Source organism: Buteo buteo, chromosome 3 (assembly GCF_964188355.1).
Source record: "Buteo buteo chromosome 3, bButBut1.hap1.1, whole genome shotgun sequence".
NCBI lineage: Eukaryota > Metazoa > Chordata > Aves > Accipitriformes > Accipitridae > Buteo > Buteo buteo.
Genome location: NC_134173.1, coordinates 28,883,874 through 28,902,101, shown reverse-complemented (window position 1 = coordinate 28,902,101; position 18,228 = coordinate 28,883,874). Strand labels below are relative to the sequence as shown.

The 18,228-nt window shown below is 39.0% G+C and overlaps 1 protein-coding gene across 4 annotated transcripts in view; it reads left to right on the top strand.

Annotated features, from left to right (window-relative positions):
* The window catches only part of CHST9 (carbohydrate sulfotransferase 9), a 95,105-nt gene that overhangs the window by 6,403 nt on the left and 70,474 nt on the right, over positions 1–18,228 (top strand). For all 4 annotated transcript variants that reach the window (XM_075023184.1, XM_075023183.1, XM_075023185.1 and 1 more), the window contains one exon: positions 1,415–1,623. In XM_075023184.1, coding sequence (XP_074879285.1) covers positions 1,524–1,623 — 100 coding nt within the window. In that variant the 5' untranslated portion in view covers positions 1,415–1,523. The remainder of the gene's footprint in view (positions 1–1,414; positions 1,624–18,228) is intronic.

Sequence of the window (18,228 nt, the reverse complement as noted above, 5' to 3'; positions counted from 1 at the left end):
AAGTTTATGCTTCAGTGAAGTATACAGTTTTAATGACACGGAATTGGAAAAAAATACTGTAAAGTTCTGAACACAGTTTTGTTGTTCTTGAAATCTTTTCTGTCATTCTAACAGTTACTGTGTTAATTCAACAGCTATTTTTAATGGGAGTTCCTGCTAAGCCTTATGTCTATGTGTATAGAGCAATTATAGATGTAACAGTGCTGAGTTATTTAAAAATACAGACTTGAGGCACACGCAGTACTTGTACATTTCAGAATAACTGTTAAATGCCTGCATTTTCTTTTTCTGTTTATTTGGATGCACATGTACTTTAGCTCTCTTCTTTTAATAGATTTCTCTCTCAAATATTTTTCAGTGGGATGTCTTCCTTTGAAAACCGGAGTTTTTCTTTGCATTCTTTGTAGCAGTTTACCAGACACTTCCATCAGATATGCACTTACAAGGGTGTCCATTGTGTTGAATTTTAACACTTTTTCTTTTGCTGTGCAGGCCAGTTTCAACAGCTGCTCATCAGCTTCTAGTAACGTGCTTTCAAAGTGAACGCGTTCTGATTCAGGTTAAGGAGCTGGCTTTTTTATGATCCACAGTGTCTTCTATGTTCTGTTGTTACAAAGTGTATTTTATGGCCCCTTTGTGGCGGGTCCAGGGCATCAGGTAAATTCCTTTTTCTGGGCCCTCTGCTGTGCAAGGAAGTAATCTTTTTGATAAGGTTTTACACTTGATCCCATTTCCATTGAACTTAGTGGCAAGAACTAGGATCTTGACAAGTCCTTCACGTGTTGCAAAATAGCTGATTAACAAGATGATCCATTAATTCCCTCTCCGCTGTGTTAGGGATACCGTCTTCTGCTGACGTTCCCTAACCCTGCAAAACTCAACTTGGATTCATGTTTGAGGGTGAACGTCAGAGTATGACTCCCCGAAGCGTAGGCTGAACCGATACCGAGGCACTACAAGTGGAGCCGTCGCGTTGCGGGGCGGGGGGACTGCAGGCATCCTTCCAGGGCTAAACAAGGGTCGGGCGGTCCAGAAGCAGAGGCGCTGGGTTGCCCATCGCAGGGGGCTGGCAGCAGCGGGGTGCAGCCTGGCTGCCTCAGGGGGGGCTTCCAGCTGCTGCTGTAGCATCTCAGCTGTGATGGTTGGTGGGCAGTGGTGTACTGGTGTGACAGCCAGGCAGCGGGCGATGGCCGGCAGCATGGAGGTGGAATGGTCTCTGCAGCCACTTTGAGAAACACTTCTGCTTGAAGCTCATCCAGGGGTAGAAAGATTGTTGAGATCGTGAACAGAAGTCTAGGCATTGAAAGTAACAGCTTGTAAGAGCTCCAGCTTGTGTACAGTATGCTGTTTACACAGTCTCTGGTGAAGAATAAAAATGTAACACGAGAACTAGCTCTGTCTCTTGTTATTCCAGGTCCGTGTCTCAGGGGAAGATACGGAAGAAGACGCAGGCACGCTGAAAACTTCAGAAAAGTGAGCCATGCGTCCTTCTGAAAGCTGAAAAGTAGCCTCCTGATAGGGTCATGAACCTAAGACAAGTCTTTGTGTCTCTACTGATGTTTGGAGTAGCTGGTCTACTCCTCTTCATGTATCTGCAAGCTTGGATTGAAGAACAACATACAGGTGCAGTAGGTTTTCTCTCTTCCTTTTTCTTTTAATGTAATTGCATCCGTTATTGAAAAGATGACTCTAAAGTCCGTGGAATACATGTGGACATTTGGGGGGAGTCCCCCCATTTGGCAGTAGAATGGCACTGAAAACAGGCTGGTTTTAATTGCTACACTTCATGTAAGTATTAAGAAATTTCTTGAATCACACAAAAAGATGCCCCCAGCTACCTAATCATATTGTATCAGCTTCATTTGCAAAAGCAAGTGTTGCAAAAGCATATTGTGTATGCGTGAAGCCAAGCAAGTCCAGTTTAGAAATAATTCTGTATGACGATTTTCTGTGGGTTTTGTACATTATATTCTGCGTGGCAAAGCAATTTTTGGAGAATTACTGCTGTGTCTTGTAGACAAAAGTGGTCTTCTAAGCAACAGTGCTCATGTGGAATCATCCTACCCCATTTTTGGGTTGGTTTTGGGGGGTTGTTTTTTTTTTTTTTTTGAGATGGAGTTAGATACTGGACTTAGAAGACATTTTTTACATACAGCACCAGAGTCACATTGCAACTTTGGGTAAATCTGTGTTAGCATTGGCTCAGGATTAGACTTCTGAGTTGAATTTCTGTTCCCTGTTTACCATATTTTGGTTTGCACCACAGGTTGATCTAGATTCCTTTATGGATGAAACTAAACCAGGCTATTTACCTCAACCTCTAGTGGATGCTCAATTCACAGCACCAGTCTAGAGTTAGTCTGAAGTAACCCCCCCCGAAATGTGTATAGGGTGGATGTCAGTAAGGTCCGTAACACCCATTGGTTTGCTCTGTAGTTCCCCTTCTGTTGTGCCATGTTACTTGGTGACATATCCTTGATTTTAGTTGTATACTTGTTTAGGGGTTTTGAGGGTTTTTGTTTGTTTACTTTTTAGGTTTTTTTCCCCCATTAACAATATGGAATGTTCCCAACTTGTTAAGAAGTCCTGACTTTTATGTCCTCTTGTCTCTATTCCTTAGCTTCCATTTCCTCTGTAAAACTCCTTCCTTATAGTATGCTGATACCATTGTGAAGAAACACATCTGTAAAACCGCATTAGTGTTCTGGCTTTATTGATCTGTGCTTTTATTCTGTATGAGCTGTTAGGCTTCAGTATGTTTTAGAGAGCAGTGGTGAGGGGGGAATCTGGTGCCTCATTCCCGCAATTGTTTGACAATGACCTTGAGGTTTCGTTCAACTAAGTGCAATGATCACAACATTAATTTCGTCATGTTAATGTTTCTGCTGTGGTCCACGGTATTTACAAGCTTGTATTAACAAAACTGTTAAAAAGGTGTAGTATAGGCCCCCTTCAGAAAGGTTCCCTTGTAATCAGCTGTTGACACAAGGGTGCTGGCAGAAACAGGGTGTGCTGGGGGGGGAGTCCTCCTTGAAAATGTCTGCTGTTGTAAGGAATGTTAAGGGCAGATACCCTTGCTCTCAAGGTAGTTCAGGAATGTAGATGATGACTGTAGATTATTGATTTATTTACTTGCTGACATTCTTCACATTCCTTGCATCTTTTCTTGTGCTGTAATTAACTTTTCTTTCCTTGCAGTGCTCCTTGTTGCTATTTCTCACTGTGTTTTTTTCACTCCTTTCTTTTGTCTGTATCTATTTACCATTAAAAAGAAACAGGAAAAATATAATAAAGGGTGAATTAGAACATACTGTGTTCTTTTGGGCAAGCAGATGCTTTCTTTGGGGTTTTCTTTGATGTATTGCCATAATCTTCTTCAGGAGAGAGGTTTCTCCTTGTACACATAAGTCATTTCCATGTGAAAACATTTCTGTAATAAAATGGAAACTATCAGAGAATAACAGAATGGTTAGTGAGCTTAAAGTGTGTCTGCAGTTTTGAGTGCCCTTTTATCTCACTGGACTGCTGTTGTGACAGCACTTCAGCAAGATCCAAAAAATGAATTTTGGCATTCTCTACAGTCCCTAGGTCATACACGTCGGAAAGAGCATGGAGAAAATAATTCTTTGGTGTCTGCTCTTGCCTCTTCCAATTTAACATGTAGAGAGCCATTCTTTTTTATTTCAAACACCTGTATTTCCTCTAAAACTTCTTCAGCTCAGTCTTCTAATGTTCTCCCCCTGTATGATGCTTAAGAATGGATATGAAATAAAACGTATTTGCATATTCATTATATACTTTAGTTTAGTTATGGGCATTTTGCACTCCTTTTTTTCTCTTCTGCTGTGTTTTTCATATTGCCATGTGTTGTGCACTGTGGCTTTTTTGGGGATGAGCTGTGTCTGGAGAATCCCAAACTGACAAGTATCTTTACAAGGATTTTATGTGCTCCTTTAATTATATCACTAGTTGCACAGCTGTAAGACAGTTAGTTTTAATCTGCAAGTGGCTGAGCATGTGATTTGATGTTCTATTAAGAAATGGAAAGTGCACCTCGTGCTTCTCAACTGCCGTGCTATGAGCCTGTAGAGACAAGTGTTTGTTGTTGGCAGCACTATTTTTATCTTCCACGGTGCCCTGCTCAAGACCTACAACATTTATGTTCGCGTTTGGTTGCTGAAGGATGGAAAGTTGGCTGTGTTTGAGTTTAGGAAAGTATCTGTTTTGCACCAGTGAGGTGCTGCTGCTTACCACCCCATTCTTCTGAATATCTGACTTGGAGCCTTTGTAAATCACAATCACTGGAAGAGATACTGCATTTTGCTAGATTGTTGTTTGTAATGTTCACAGTTATTTCTCAGGCTCTCCTAGCTGTGATGTGAATGATTCCCAATCAGAAGTAGATTTTGTGGGGAATTGGAAAATTGTATGGTAATACCCTGCTCCTTATTAGTATTTGTCTATACTGCTATATTAAAGTCAGACTATTTACTTTCATAGTCTCCATTCTCATTGCACCTTTTCTCTTTCTTGCTGTTCATAACTTTTCACACTAGACCTAATGCCACTTTTCTTTCATAGTTTGACTTCTCTTTCTTCTTTCTACTTGCTCTTCACATCTCTGAGATCTCAACTGTGATTTGATTCCCCCATTTGTCTTATTTTCCTCTAGAGCTGATCTTCTCTAAGCATGTTTTTTTCTGATTTACTTTTGCAAACTTACCTCATCACTCAAATTTATCCAGCACAGGAACACCTTCACTAATCTTTCATCCTGTCGGTCTATGTCAGATGCACCTGCAGGCTCAGCAGCTGGATGCATCTCTCAGCACAGCCATGTCTTCTGCTCTCTCCCACTGTGCTTGGACTCTTCAGATTATTTCTCGTCAAGTTCATCAACCCTATACCTTAAAAAAGAGAAAATCTTTCATTTAGAGATGTCTAAGAAACAGCTGCTACTTACGTGGTGGTCCTCTCCGATGGCTTTTCAGAGACGTTAGCAGACTGAGAGAACAGGCAAGTTTCTTGGTTTGGCTCTGTGCATGGAGCGTACAAAGACAGGATGATATATCCTTACTTAGATGTAGAAGAGCCCTTCTGTTGGGTGTCTTCAGTTCACCTCAGTGGAGTAGTGGGGAATAGAGTTGTTGAGATCAGTCCGACGTGAGTGTTAACACATACAGACTTTATCTGGCTGAAAACTTAATTGATGTCAACATTGATAATATAATGTATATGGAGCACTTCAAGTTCTCCATATGTAAGTATATTAATTTATAAATTCATATATGTAAATGAAGCTTGATGTGGATTCAACTAAATCCTGCAGCTTTACTTGACAGTTCTCCATACAGTCTTGCATTCTTCAGTGAAAGCATCAAATAATGTGGCACTGATTAAAAAGGTATTACTATTTATTACATGCTTAGTCATTTCCAGCACTGTTAATCTTATACAGGGGAAGCAAACTGCTGGGTCTTTCAGAGTTGATGTTGAGTTTTATACAATGAATCACCTAAATTAGGGGGGTGTGGGGAGCAATGGGCACTTGCATTCTAATCCTAATATGTTATAGATGTGAACTGGAGTTTTAAGTTAGGGATTCTAATTTTGTACTTTAAAACTCTTCTTTTGCGGGGGGGGGCTGATATGATTTAGTGTGACTAATTACTACAAAATAATCTGCGAATATCTTTGTGAATAGATCTGTATGCTGGGCTTGTGTAGTGTTTTGTTGTGTATTGGTGTTTTTTTTCTCCTCTTAAACTTTATGTAATTCTTTATTGTGAAGCATGCCTAGAAAATTCACGGTTATGAAGACTACTGCAGATTTTCATGGGGTGCAGTATGACCACTAATTAATGTGAAGAAGGCTGCACTGCCTCTGTCCTCCCATAGATTTCTGGTTCCTGAGGGTGAGGAAGTCTGCTTCTTCTCCTTCCCAGCAGCTTTGTATCTCACCTTAAGGATACTGGGATTTTTCTGCATGCTTTCTCCTCACTTTGCAGGGTACCAGTTTTGTAGTAACCTGTGGGTGCCCAGGCATCCTTCTGCAGTCTGTGTGCTTTCCTGCAGTTTTGTGCATCCAGCTCCTGAGTAGCTTCATCACACAGAGTTCATCCCCATTCCTCAGGCCACAGATCTTGTTTTTGTGAAGAATCAGAATAAAAATTCCGATAAAAAATCCCATTTTAAGAAAAGTTTGAAATTCCATGAACTGGCATGAGCTTTCTCAATTTAGATGGCCATTGCTGTAGCCATCCACGCTGTATCCATACTACTCGGTATAAGCAGGTGGGCTTTTTTTCCCCACTTGGCCAGATTTGGTAATCCAAGGGGATCTTTTGGGTCCTTTGGTGAGATATTTTGACTCTATGGAGTGAGCCTTTTTCTTATCTTGATGCTCTTAAGTAGCAAATGAATGTGTGCATACACACAGTAAAATTTAGTCTTAGCTGTTTGTGTGGGTTGATTTTTATTTAAAACTTGCTTAAGTGGAGCATCATTGATGTGGCTTAAAGAACAGTTCATATGTAATGGATTACAAAGGCAACTGTTTACACGGAAGTCATAGTTTTCCCAGACAGTCTTCGGTAAATACATTAAATTAATATATTTGTAGAAACCAGGTTTGTAAATAAAGGAGAAAAGGACACTGCTCAATAATGTTTATTAATCATGAATAATTTAGTTCTTTTAGTAACCTTGAAATATTTCTGTTGTCAAAGTCTTAGATAGTTTATGGGAGTCTTGCTGACTCTGCTGGAGAACACCACTGGTATGACAAGCAAATCTTCCTGCTTACAATTCCCAACTAGTGATGAGGCTGTTACAATGAGGCTGGGTGTGTTCAGGTTTTACCCCTCCAGTCAGAATATGCTGTCTTCTCTGTGTAAAGTGTTTTTGTTTCTTTGCTTGTTTAAAAATCTGCCTCATTATTGGATTGAAGCACAAGAGAAAGAGGATTCAATAGGATCAGTAAATTCTGGTGAGCAGTTATAGAGCTGTTGAAGTCCCAGAAATACTATACGATTTTATTAGGTGAATTTCACCATATAACATAAAATGGGTTTCCTTTTTTTCCCCCCTTTAAGTGGATGCAGGCTGTAGGGAGACAAGAATTGTCTTTGCACAAAAAAATTATATTAAGAAACAGGTAGAGATTGATACTTTGTCAAACCATAATGATCTAAAAACATAAGTAAAAGCTAAATATAAGAAACAATGGTTTTCAGAGCTGGTGATTGTAGAGTCTCACCCTTTCTTCAGCAGTTGCAAAACCCAGAAGCTTTAAGAAAAAGCAGTTAAAATTTCATATTGCAGCATATAATATTTAAGGCTGTATTTATCTGTTTGTGAGGATGTTCTTCCTGGGTCTGGCTGTTCAGCAGCCCTCAATCTTGCATGTCATTCATTTTACTTTTATCATTCATATAGCTAAATTGCATCTAATTTTAGGAATGCTTCTTTCTTAAAAGAGATTCCTGCCATGCTGTTTTCTTGAGGGTATTGTGGAAAAGTATTTCTGAGTTGGTGGTATGTTTTAATCCTTTGATATTTAGCTTCCATGTTCCAGTGGTATAAAAGAAACTAAATGGGATGAGTTTGGGGGGGCTGCTCTCAGCTATATATTCAATAACATGTTTGAGCAGAAGCTGATGACATTTTGTTTATTATTGTGTATAAGCTTTTGACAACCTGCCCAACCTTGTTCATACCTAGACCACTGTCCTGGTTTCAGCTGGGACAGAGTTAACTGTCTTCCTAGTAGCTGGTACGGTGCTATGTTTTGAGTTCAATATGAGAAGAATGTTGATAACACTGATGTTTTCAGTTGTTGCTCAGTAGTGTTTAGACTAAAGTGAAGGATTTTTCAGCTTCTCATGCCCAGCCAGCGAGAAAGCTGGAGGGGCACAAGAAGTTGGCACAGGACACAGCCAGGGCACCTGACCCAAAGTGGCCAACGGTGTATTCCATACCATGGGACGTCCCATCTAGTTTAGGAACTGGGAGTGGGGGCGGGGAATCGCCACTCGGGGACTAGCTGGGTGTCGGTCGGCGGGTGGTGAGCAATTGCCCTGCACATCATTTGTACATTCCAATCCTTTCATTATTGCTGTTGTCATTTTATTAGTGTTATCATTATCATTATTAGTTTCTCCTTTTCTGTTCTATTAAACCGTTCTTATCTCAACCCACGAATTTTACTTCTTTTCCCGATTTTCTCCCCCATCCCACTCGGTGAGGAGGGAGTGAGTGAGCGGCTGCGTGGTGCTTAGTTGCTGGCTGGGGTTAAACCTCGACAACCACAGAGGTCTACTCCTAGAAAGGTATAACACATACCTTAATTGTACGGAGGACACCTGAACATACTCTTTCTTGCCTATTTTCAAATAGGACTTTCAAAAGAGGCTACTATAACTTTCTTATATCTATAGGTATGTAACTGAATTTGCTTCAGAATTTGTATTGTAACTACTGCTGGAGGGCTTTTTGGCTTGATAGTGGAACACTTACGAAGCAGGGTGTCCTCTTTCCTGGGAAGGCTGAGTGTTGGTCACACTGTCTTCAGAATGCTCTTTTGAATTGGGTATGAAACATGTATAGGTAGTCTTCACATTGTTTTCCAGTAATTCAGATCCTTGGAGCAGAACATCTGGATGATGTTTGGAAATATGATTTTACATGGAGCCCTTAGCAATCATTCTTTCTGTTAAGTAGTTATACTTTTTTTTACACGATATATGAGTTATTCAACTTTTGTTTAATTTTCTAACAGATGTGCTGTCATTGAGTGAAGTGGTCAGTTTCTGGTTATTGTCCACCATTGTTGTTGCTTTTAATAACTTTCAGTTCATAGCACCTCTTCTGTTCTAGAAAGTCCTTTACTTAAAAGCTGATCATTCAGGCAATGAAACCCTGTAGTCTTGTCTGTTCAGTGCACTGATTATATCATGCAGTATCATTTAAGGCATACATATAGCCTTACAAAGCAAGAATGCTGGAGAGGTAATTTCTACTTGGCAGGTCGTAATTTAGAAGTAATAGCAGAAAAACTTTGAGATAAAAGTGTCTCTGTTCCTGACTTGTTCTGGTTTCCTTAAGTGCGCTGCACATTTTCAGAATAGCAAGTGGTTGTTGCTGGAGTACATTTAAGGCTGCTTAACTCTGTGTCTGATGTTGAACTGCTTTGATATGTAGCTTGATTACAAACAGTCCTGTTAGAGCATGTGATGTGGTCTCTGCAAAATTCCAAGGGAAACCTTTGGATTCTTACTTGAAATAAATTAGAATTTCTGGTATTTGTTTTTAGTGTGTGTATATACATATATGTATGCATGTATATTTACTTTTAGTATCCTCTTTATTTCCCTTCTTTGTGTAGGAGTAGGGACTGCTCATAGGAGAAATATTTTAGACAGAAACCTATCTTCTCACCGCAGTCAGCTATTTGGATACATGGGGATCAGTTTACATGGAAGAATTGTTTTGGTGTTCAGTGTCAAGAGACTTTGTTTCTGTCTTTTTGCTTCTATTTTACTCATTTGGTGTTACTATAAACAGGTTATTGCTATAAATTAGGGATAATTCTTGATAATTTTGCAACATCTGTGAAATAAACTTTTAAAGATCAGGAGGATGACAGGTTACAAGTAATGGGAGCCATTTCAGTGTACAAGGTATTAATGTCCTATAGATGACAGGTATGATTTAACTGGAAAAAACGTGATCTATATCTCAGAGCAAAAGGTTCAAGGAATAAGAAAATTCCCTTTAACTATTTTTTAAACATGGAAAACCTGGTTTTATTTTTGGTTCTTTTTTTTTTTATTTTTAAAGGCAATCATCATGGCATGGCAGCATGGAGATTAGCTAGGCTTTCAAGTTTGGGTCCCTGCTGCCTCAGACAACTGTCTTGCATACATTTTTGTATTTTTTGTTGTATTTATGTTAATGGCTTTTTCAAAGAAAAAGAGTGTTTCTACATTTTTACAGTATTTCTTTGGAAGGCATTTCATAATTTCATAATTGTCAGTTTGAAACTGGGAAGATTCATGTCACATCATCATACAGTGTTTTCTTTTTCAGCTCTTCCAACCTTGAGCCTTGTGGCTATATCTGTGGGAGTGAATGTTACTGTCTTCAGCCACAAGGGAGAGTTAGTTGGGTACTATCAAATGCTATGTTTAAACAGACACCAAAAAACCCCAACCCAAAAATCCTGCCAAAGTTTGTTCATTTCTATCCAAAGTTGGGGTCAGTGACCAAATCAGCTTAAAGGCTCCTCTTTTTCGTAAAACTATAAATATTCATTATTCAAGAAAACTGCAAAATATGCTGTATTTTAAGCATTGCCCTTTGTACAGATGAAACTGTTCCCAGGCGTATATGAGTCTCGCTTGATGTAAAATGATGGGGAATAAAATATCACACAGATCCATTTGTTTTGGATTTTGATTGGTTTAATCTTGATTTAGCGAAGATGTGCAGCAGCATCCTGTACTGCCTGGAAAGCTGTAGTTGGCAGCAAGTGGCAACAGTATTTTTCAACCTAGAAAATGTTATGCCCTACAGTAGTTCTTTAGGAACTCCCACTCCTTCCAGTCCCACTCATATCCACCAAAAACGATTGTTTCCTTACTACACTGAGAGCCTCCCCACAGTAACAATATCCAAGACTGTCATTGGCATCTATTAAACCTGTGTGATACCTGCTAGAAAATAAAATTTGTCCCTCACAGCTTTGTTGTTTCAAATGATTTTGTTTATATTGACCATGCAGCTTTTTATCACACAATCCTGGCAGAAATTCACAGTGCATAACTCTAGCAAAATCAGGCTGAGTAGGCACAGTTTTTGTCTCTTGTCTGGCTTCCTAGGAGCTACACTGAGCACCATCTACAAGGGATGATGACGGGTTATCAAAATATCTGAGGAATGAAGAAATCTTCCTTTTTTTTTTTTGAGATGACTAAGGATGCTGAGCAAAGAAGATTCAAGACTTCACATCACCTATTTAATAATAATTTTCCTGAAGCTAGCCCTTTCCAAACTAATAATACTTTTTTTTTTTTTTGGCTCAGGGATGCTGCAGTGCAGAAGCTCCTGGAATGGCAGGGGTGGGATATGGGGCAACTGGTGTTGAGGCAGTGGTTGTAAGGAGTTCAGTTCACATGGACAAAACCTGCTGTGAGCCAAGCAGACAACGGGGAGGAGGGGAGACTCCAAGAAAGTCGTTGGCTTTGGAAAATTGAGTTTCTTGAGAAACAGAGATAGCAAGGCAGTACTTGTCTCCTGGCGAAGAATTTCATTGCCCTAGAATGTAATGGATGATGGCCTAATAGCCACAAAATTTGACATGCACCTTGGGGGACAGCTTCTGCATGTCACGGACACTGGGTAACATCCAGAAAAGTAACTAAAGATCAGCAGCCTAAGGTTAAGAATAGTCAGAATCAATATTAAATTTCACTGTGAGCAAATGCCAGGTGAAAGAAGAGGAGGTGTTAATTGATTTTATATTTAATGTGATTGGAATGGAGCAGGTCATTTCAGTACCAATTATAATCTAGCAATAGAAGAACTTGCCCAGCTGTACGTACGTGTGTAAGGGCATAGATGGAGGAAGAAGCTGTTAAAGGTTTGTAATACTTCTGCTACAGATGTATTATAATCTAGGCTTAATACAAGCATGCACTTAGAAACAGCTTGGTTATTTAGAGTCATGCAGTTGTGCCCTATGTATGTGCATATTGCCTTTTGGTAAATTATTTGTAAGAGAAAAGAGGGTTTGGGGATTTTTGGTTTTGATTATGATCAACTAGGGAGATGTGGTGCGTGAGTTCTGTTAGCTGCAGCTGGAAGCACTCAGTTGTATTAAATAGAAACAGGAAAATATCAGTGCCTGATGTTTCACCATTCATCCACAAAATAGATCTGTTAAGGAAAGAAAATATGTCTAATAGGAAATAATAAATGTAGTAAACATTGTGTATGAAGGCAGTTTTCTCTCTACCGTTGATCATACTTGATATTCTTGCTTAAACTTGTAAAAAGAGCAGACAAACCCTGGAAAGAGAAAGAAACACAGTTGTTCCTGAGTTGTTGCCAAAACCTCATCGTTTTTCTGTTGTTCAGAGGTGTATGCCATGAGAGGTTACTTTGACTTTGCATAGCCATACTGTGTTTTCAGAGAATGGTATAGATAGGAGATAATGTTATGTTTAAAAAGAAAAGTATGTTCCTGCTCTCATACCGCTGTTGATGGTTCCCAAACATGCATCTGCACAAGCCTTAATGTGAACAAAAGTCTTGCTTTCTTGGATTAGGATGAGGGCTGTGGATCTCCAGTGAAGACACCCGTTTGCTGTGATGTGCAAATGGTGTTGTCTCTGCATAGCTGTCGGTTGCAGCGTGATTCCCACTGTTCTCGTTTGCTCAGGAAACTGTCCGCTGCGGCCGCTCTTGGCAGCATTTCAGTGGGAATGAAAAAAGAGTGGCATGCGTGCTATGCAAACTTCATGGGAGGGTCAGCTACTCCATTGGAGGGGACACAACGTCAGCTCCATGCTCATGAGGGACACAAACAGTAGAGTGCCAAAAAGCTGTTATTGATGGGGATTGGCAGGGGAAGGGCCACAAGCTCTGTGCTCTGTAGAGGGCTTTGGAGAGAACAGTGCAGTAAGAAAAATTGTAGCTCTTTCGTTAAAGGGTGGCTACTAGTCATAGAAGCTTTTGGTTTCTTCCACCAAATTTCGCTGAGCCTTACTACTTTTCAAATTTATTCTTCCTGACTTTGGCCTCACAACAGTGGCAGCTGAAGGAGAGGTGTTAGTTAGCAAAAACTTAATAAAGCTGGGTCAATAGAATTTCACTTTTTGCTCCTCTAATCTATGCAAAATTATTTCTTTATTCCTGGAAAAAAATTTAGTGGCCAAATAATGCAGTGGAATCTGTGTTGCAGTAATGTTAGTGTATTCAAAAAAACATACTATGGTATATTAAAGTATTACAGTACACTTTTCAAGTGAAGCATGGCAAGATAAACGAAGAAAACACATGTAGCTGTATTAATTTTGTTTTTGTTTTTCTGTTGTATTCAAAAAACCACTACGGTATATTAAAGTATTGCAGTACACTTTTCAAGTGAAACATGGCAAGATAAACGAAGAAGACACATGTAGCTGTATTAATTTTGTTTTTGTTTTTCTATTGTATTCAAAAAACCACTACAGTATATTAAAGTATTGCAGTACACTTTTTAAGTGAAGCATGGCAAGATAAATGAGGAAAACACATGTAGATGCATTAATTTTATTTTTGTTTTTCTTTGTTTCTGGCTCTTTCTTGCTATCATTAAAGATTCATTAATGCACAGTATGCCTTGTCCACTACTGAGAGCTAATGGGCTACAATCTGTTGACACAGGTCATGGCACTTGAATTGTGTGTAAAATGCAGCTTGTTACTTTAAACATGTTATGTACATAATTCATTAAATGTCATTGATTTAAGATGATTCTGTAATTGCGGTCAAGAATTATGGTACACTTTCCAGAAAGATCTACAGCTCTGTTCTTGATGTAGGGCCAAACAATCAAGACTTTTCATGAACTTTGGTTTGATTTATAAGCTATTCAGAAACACTCAAGCTGAGTAGCTGCACAGAACAGTTATTAATAAAGATGACAGAAATTTGTTTTCCTTAGAAACTGAAATTTCCATAGGAATATAAGATCCTCAAGATGTCTAACCTTTTCTGCCTACTAGCAGTCCTCTAAGAGGTCATTGAATACGTAAAATACTGGCACTAGGGAAGAAACAAATCTGTCATGTTCTGTGATGGGAAGGAATGAAACAGGGCAGGCAGGTTGGTAGAGGGACTGGAATTTACATGGATGTGGTTTTCTCTTTTTTTACTCTTTTGCTGTGGGAGTTGCTGAATTATTAATGCAATAATAAAGTCCATTTGATATGAATAGACTTCTAATCACTAAAGCAATTACTTGTAGGAGCAAAATCATTAGAGTGAGAGTTGGCTGACTGGCCCCTGATTAAGTGATACCCAATGAAGCAACAAAATGTAAAAACAAATGTATTTTTACAAGAATAATTTGATGATTTTTCCTCTTCCTCTGTGTGATCTTATGTCAAAGATTTGGTATTGCAGTCTTGGGACTGGTGGCAGAGAGAAGATGATAAATGTCTCTCAAAAAAACCCCAGTTTTGCCCCTGACTTTCAAATTAGTTTTGTTGGATTTGAGGGGAAACACAAAGTATATGTGAAATACAGGAAATAACATGGAGATGATTATTGTACTTTATGGATTTTTTTTTTTAATTTTCTTTATCCTGTTACAGATGGCAAAATTAATTTCACACTACTTCTTTTCGTTTACAATCTTTCACTTCAGTGTGTCTGTTTTGAAGATGAACAGGCAGATGAGACTGGGCTTACGTAGTCTGCGGTAGTTGCAGTGAGGTATAAATACTTCATGATTTATTTAACCTTTGAGCAGAAATTCCTTTCTGGTGGAATTAATCTGCAAATGGCTGAGGTGTGCTACCTCTTAAGTTATGATTGATCATGCAATATAACGGAACTCTATTGGCATCAGGTGTAGGACTGATGTACATATAAATATAACCTGGATAAAACTGCCAGATGCTGTGACTGATGGGTGGGTTCAAGGTATTCTAGGCAAGTAGAGTCAGCCTAGCCTCTCCAGCTACCAAAATACGCATATTGTGCAGCTGGCATTAATATGCTGTAAATAAAACGTAGTCGAATGACATTTGGGAGTCTATTTAGGCAAAGACTAGTCTGTGATAACCAATGCCACGTTACAAATAAATAATCAACTTTCTTGAAAGTTAGAGGTTAATCTTGGTATTTTAAATGGGCTAATCCACGTGGACTAGTATCCACTTAAGGCAATCTTATTAATTACTTGGGGGAGGTAATCTGCTTATTTTGCAAATTTTTGCTGTCCTTTCAGCATTCATTTGTGCCTGAAGACCAGGTGTTTCCTCTGGGTCAGAGGACTGCCAGGATATCTAACTCCAGAGCTGGTAGCACAGCACCTTTTTGGTTTTGTCCCTCCTACAAGGGCCAAAGATCCAAGAAAGGATCAAAAAGGCTAGTTAAGTCTGTTCAATAATGTGTTTCTTGAAGTTGACACATTCACTAACAAGTGTACTTTGTTACCACCTGAGGTAAGCCATAGAAAAAAGAGATTCAAAAAATGGCAGAGAAAAGCAAGTGGTTTCTTGATCCTTGATGACAGGAAAGGAGGGTAAGCCAGATACTACAGTTGTTTAATTCTAACTTCTGTTATGAGAAATGTGCTAAACTTACTTTATACTATTACCTATTTATTGTACATGTTAATTTTTTTTCATGATTACGTATTACTTTGGTCCAACTATTTCTTGGCAGTTTCTATCACTAAAATATTTTTGTCTTTTGACTATGCTGTTTCTCATATATCAATCATTAGTTAAATTCCCTATCATTAAATCATATTCCAGTGACACCATTAAAAGAAGGCTGTCATCACACAGCCATTCTGAAGGGTAGGAAATGTAGAATTAATATTGCAGGTGCATTATGACTAACCTGGCCAAAACTGTGTTTTTGCCTTGAGAAAACTTCTGATATTTCAGGTTTTTCCAGAACTCTAGTTCCCACTGCTATTTCTTTTCCTGCGCTCCAAGTATCTGGAAGAAGCTAATGCAGCTGCAGTTTATAAAGCCTTACAATGGGTGAATGTGTAGGAGTACCATCTTTTTTATGGTGAGAAGTAAAAATATCTTTCTCATGTTAAGAGCACTCTGTGCCAAAAAGGTCTGTGCAGCAGAGAATGATGATGCTTCTACTGATCATAAAAGTGATCAGTAGAATTAACAAAGATTTTTTTTTTTGTGCGCAGAACACTGAAGTTTGACTAAGTGAAAGTACTTGAGTGTCTGTTCCTGCTTTCTTTCTAAATATTCTTTTTCTTTGGCTTTTGTTGTTTTCCTCTGATGTGATAGTGCACTTGTGCAACAAAAGTTTGTGGCGTAGAGGTAATGCTTCAGGTAGTTATATTGCTACAGACAGTCACATTTTGTTCTTAAATAAATAGCAATAAAACCGAGCAAATAAATATGTTTGCATTTCATGTAATGCCAAATACTGTATCATCGAAAATGTTCACTTGAAACTGCACCTATCTCTAGGAGTATTTTCCAGCTACTAATGAAACAAAATATTTGTTGTGGGGGAAGGAGGCTGAATCTGATGTCGAAACATCTAATGGAAAGTAACAGTAAGCATTTGTATGTGGACTCATTGCCTTGTAATGGTGCCATGAGCTGGGGAACAAGGAATGGCGGAAGAGAGGGAAGGTAGAGCCTGAAAGGGAGGTAAAATAGGATTGGTGGTGTGACATACAGCCCTTGGGGAAAAAAATGCGTGGGACTGACAAACTAGGTGGGTCCAAGAAAAGCAAAAAGCCCAGATCAGACTCATATGAGTTTTCTTTTCTGAACAGGACGGTTTAATCAAGTGGATCATAAATAGTCTTTTAAATGATGAATGTTTATAGGACATAATGACTTAGACTGCCGTGAATACCAGTGAGGGGAGGCATTCAGACTGTTACCAAACTGAAAGCTGTAAGTTTCAAAGAGAAATGCTACTTGAGCTGAGCAGAGGGTAATATGGTAATGAGGTGATCACCCTCTGCCACGTAAGACATACTAGGTCACCTCTAGCTTCAGGTACCTCAGGCAGAGACTTACGAAGCCAATTTTCTGTGGCAGAGAAGAAAAACTAAACCAGGTCAGGTCCAAAGGTCTCTCAAGCTTAGCATATTGTCTCTGCAACAGTGCCTAGAGTAGACTATGTAAAAATAAGGTGACTTTATAATAATAATTCAGAGAATTTTCTTTGCCCTTTGTGATTTCTAATTTAGAGGCTTCCTGGATTGGAGATGTGTTCAATAGCTCTGGATTATTCCTTCCTCCATCAATTGGCACAGTGTTGTCTTGACTGATGCCTTTCCTCTGGGATTCCTCTGTTGAGGAGTGCCCAGCTTGAGTGTACTGGAGACTCCTAGTAGCATTTTTTCCTATGATGCTGTTTAATTCTACGGAAATATTCATCAGAGCGTGGTATCATTGGATCACTAAAAAAGATTTTCCACCTTCTGTCCTAGTACCAATGTCATTTACTGATTACAGAATAAAAAAGTAACTAATGGGTGATTGGCTGAGCAGAACATCCTGGCTATTTTTTTACATTCTTGGTACTTTTCTGTGCTTTTCTCTGGCAAAAACTGTAGGTTGGGAATGATTGATTGTATCATTTCAGCTTTATACCTATCAAAGAATTTGTAGTAACTTGGAGATTCTTGGTTTTCAATTATTTTTTTAAAGGGGGGGAGATGCCTATTTAACTGTACTCATGACTGTTCTGGGATTGACTTCGCACATGTGTAAATAAACTGCCTTTAAAGGAGAGGAATTTTGATAAGAGCAGGTCAGAGATCCGATGGACGTTTGAGGGCAGAGGGGGTTGGGTATAAAGCACTTTCTCCATAAGAGAAAAATTAGCATTTTTAAAAAATTAATAACAGGTAGAACTGTACTTCTCTGCCAATGAGGTCAGGAACATGTCTGAAATAATGATTATTTTTTGATTAGTTGGGTATTTTTTCCATGCTTTTGAGAAAACATGCATCTCTTAGTGCCTAAGATTGAGAGGGAGAGAAATAAGTGAGGATTTCTGTGGGGTTTTTATATAAAACATCAAGTGTTCCGAATGCCACATTTGCTTAATGTTGCTTCTATGGTGATTAGAAGTGGAGCTGACAGTCTGAGTTGGGCAAAATATTTGCTGGGTATGGATAGCAAAGAGAATAGTAAGATAGCTTGGTTTTCTTATCACCATCTAGAATGAAATTTTAGTCTATCAATCAGCTGCAACACCTTTGGGAACAGAATAACGATTAAACAGTGTTTGTGAAGCTATTGCCATCACCCTTTCAACTGCTTAGAGAAACTGACCTGCTGCCGTTTCATCTCAGAAGAGCTGTCTGTCATTCGTGAGTATAGGTAGGCCAATTCACTTCGTCAGCTTGGAGAAACTGAGCATCTGACAGCAACTGAGGGTGTTCTAGCTATGAAACTGCCGCCTAAACTTCAGCAGACAAAAATTCAATTCTCTTGTCTTAGCCGACAATTA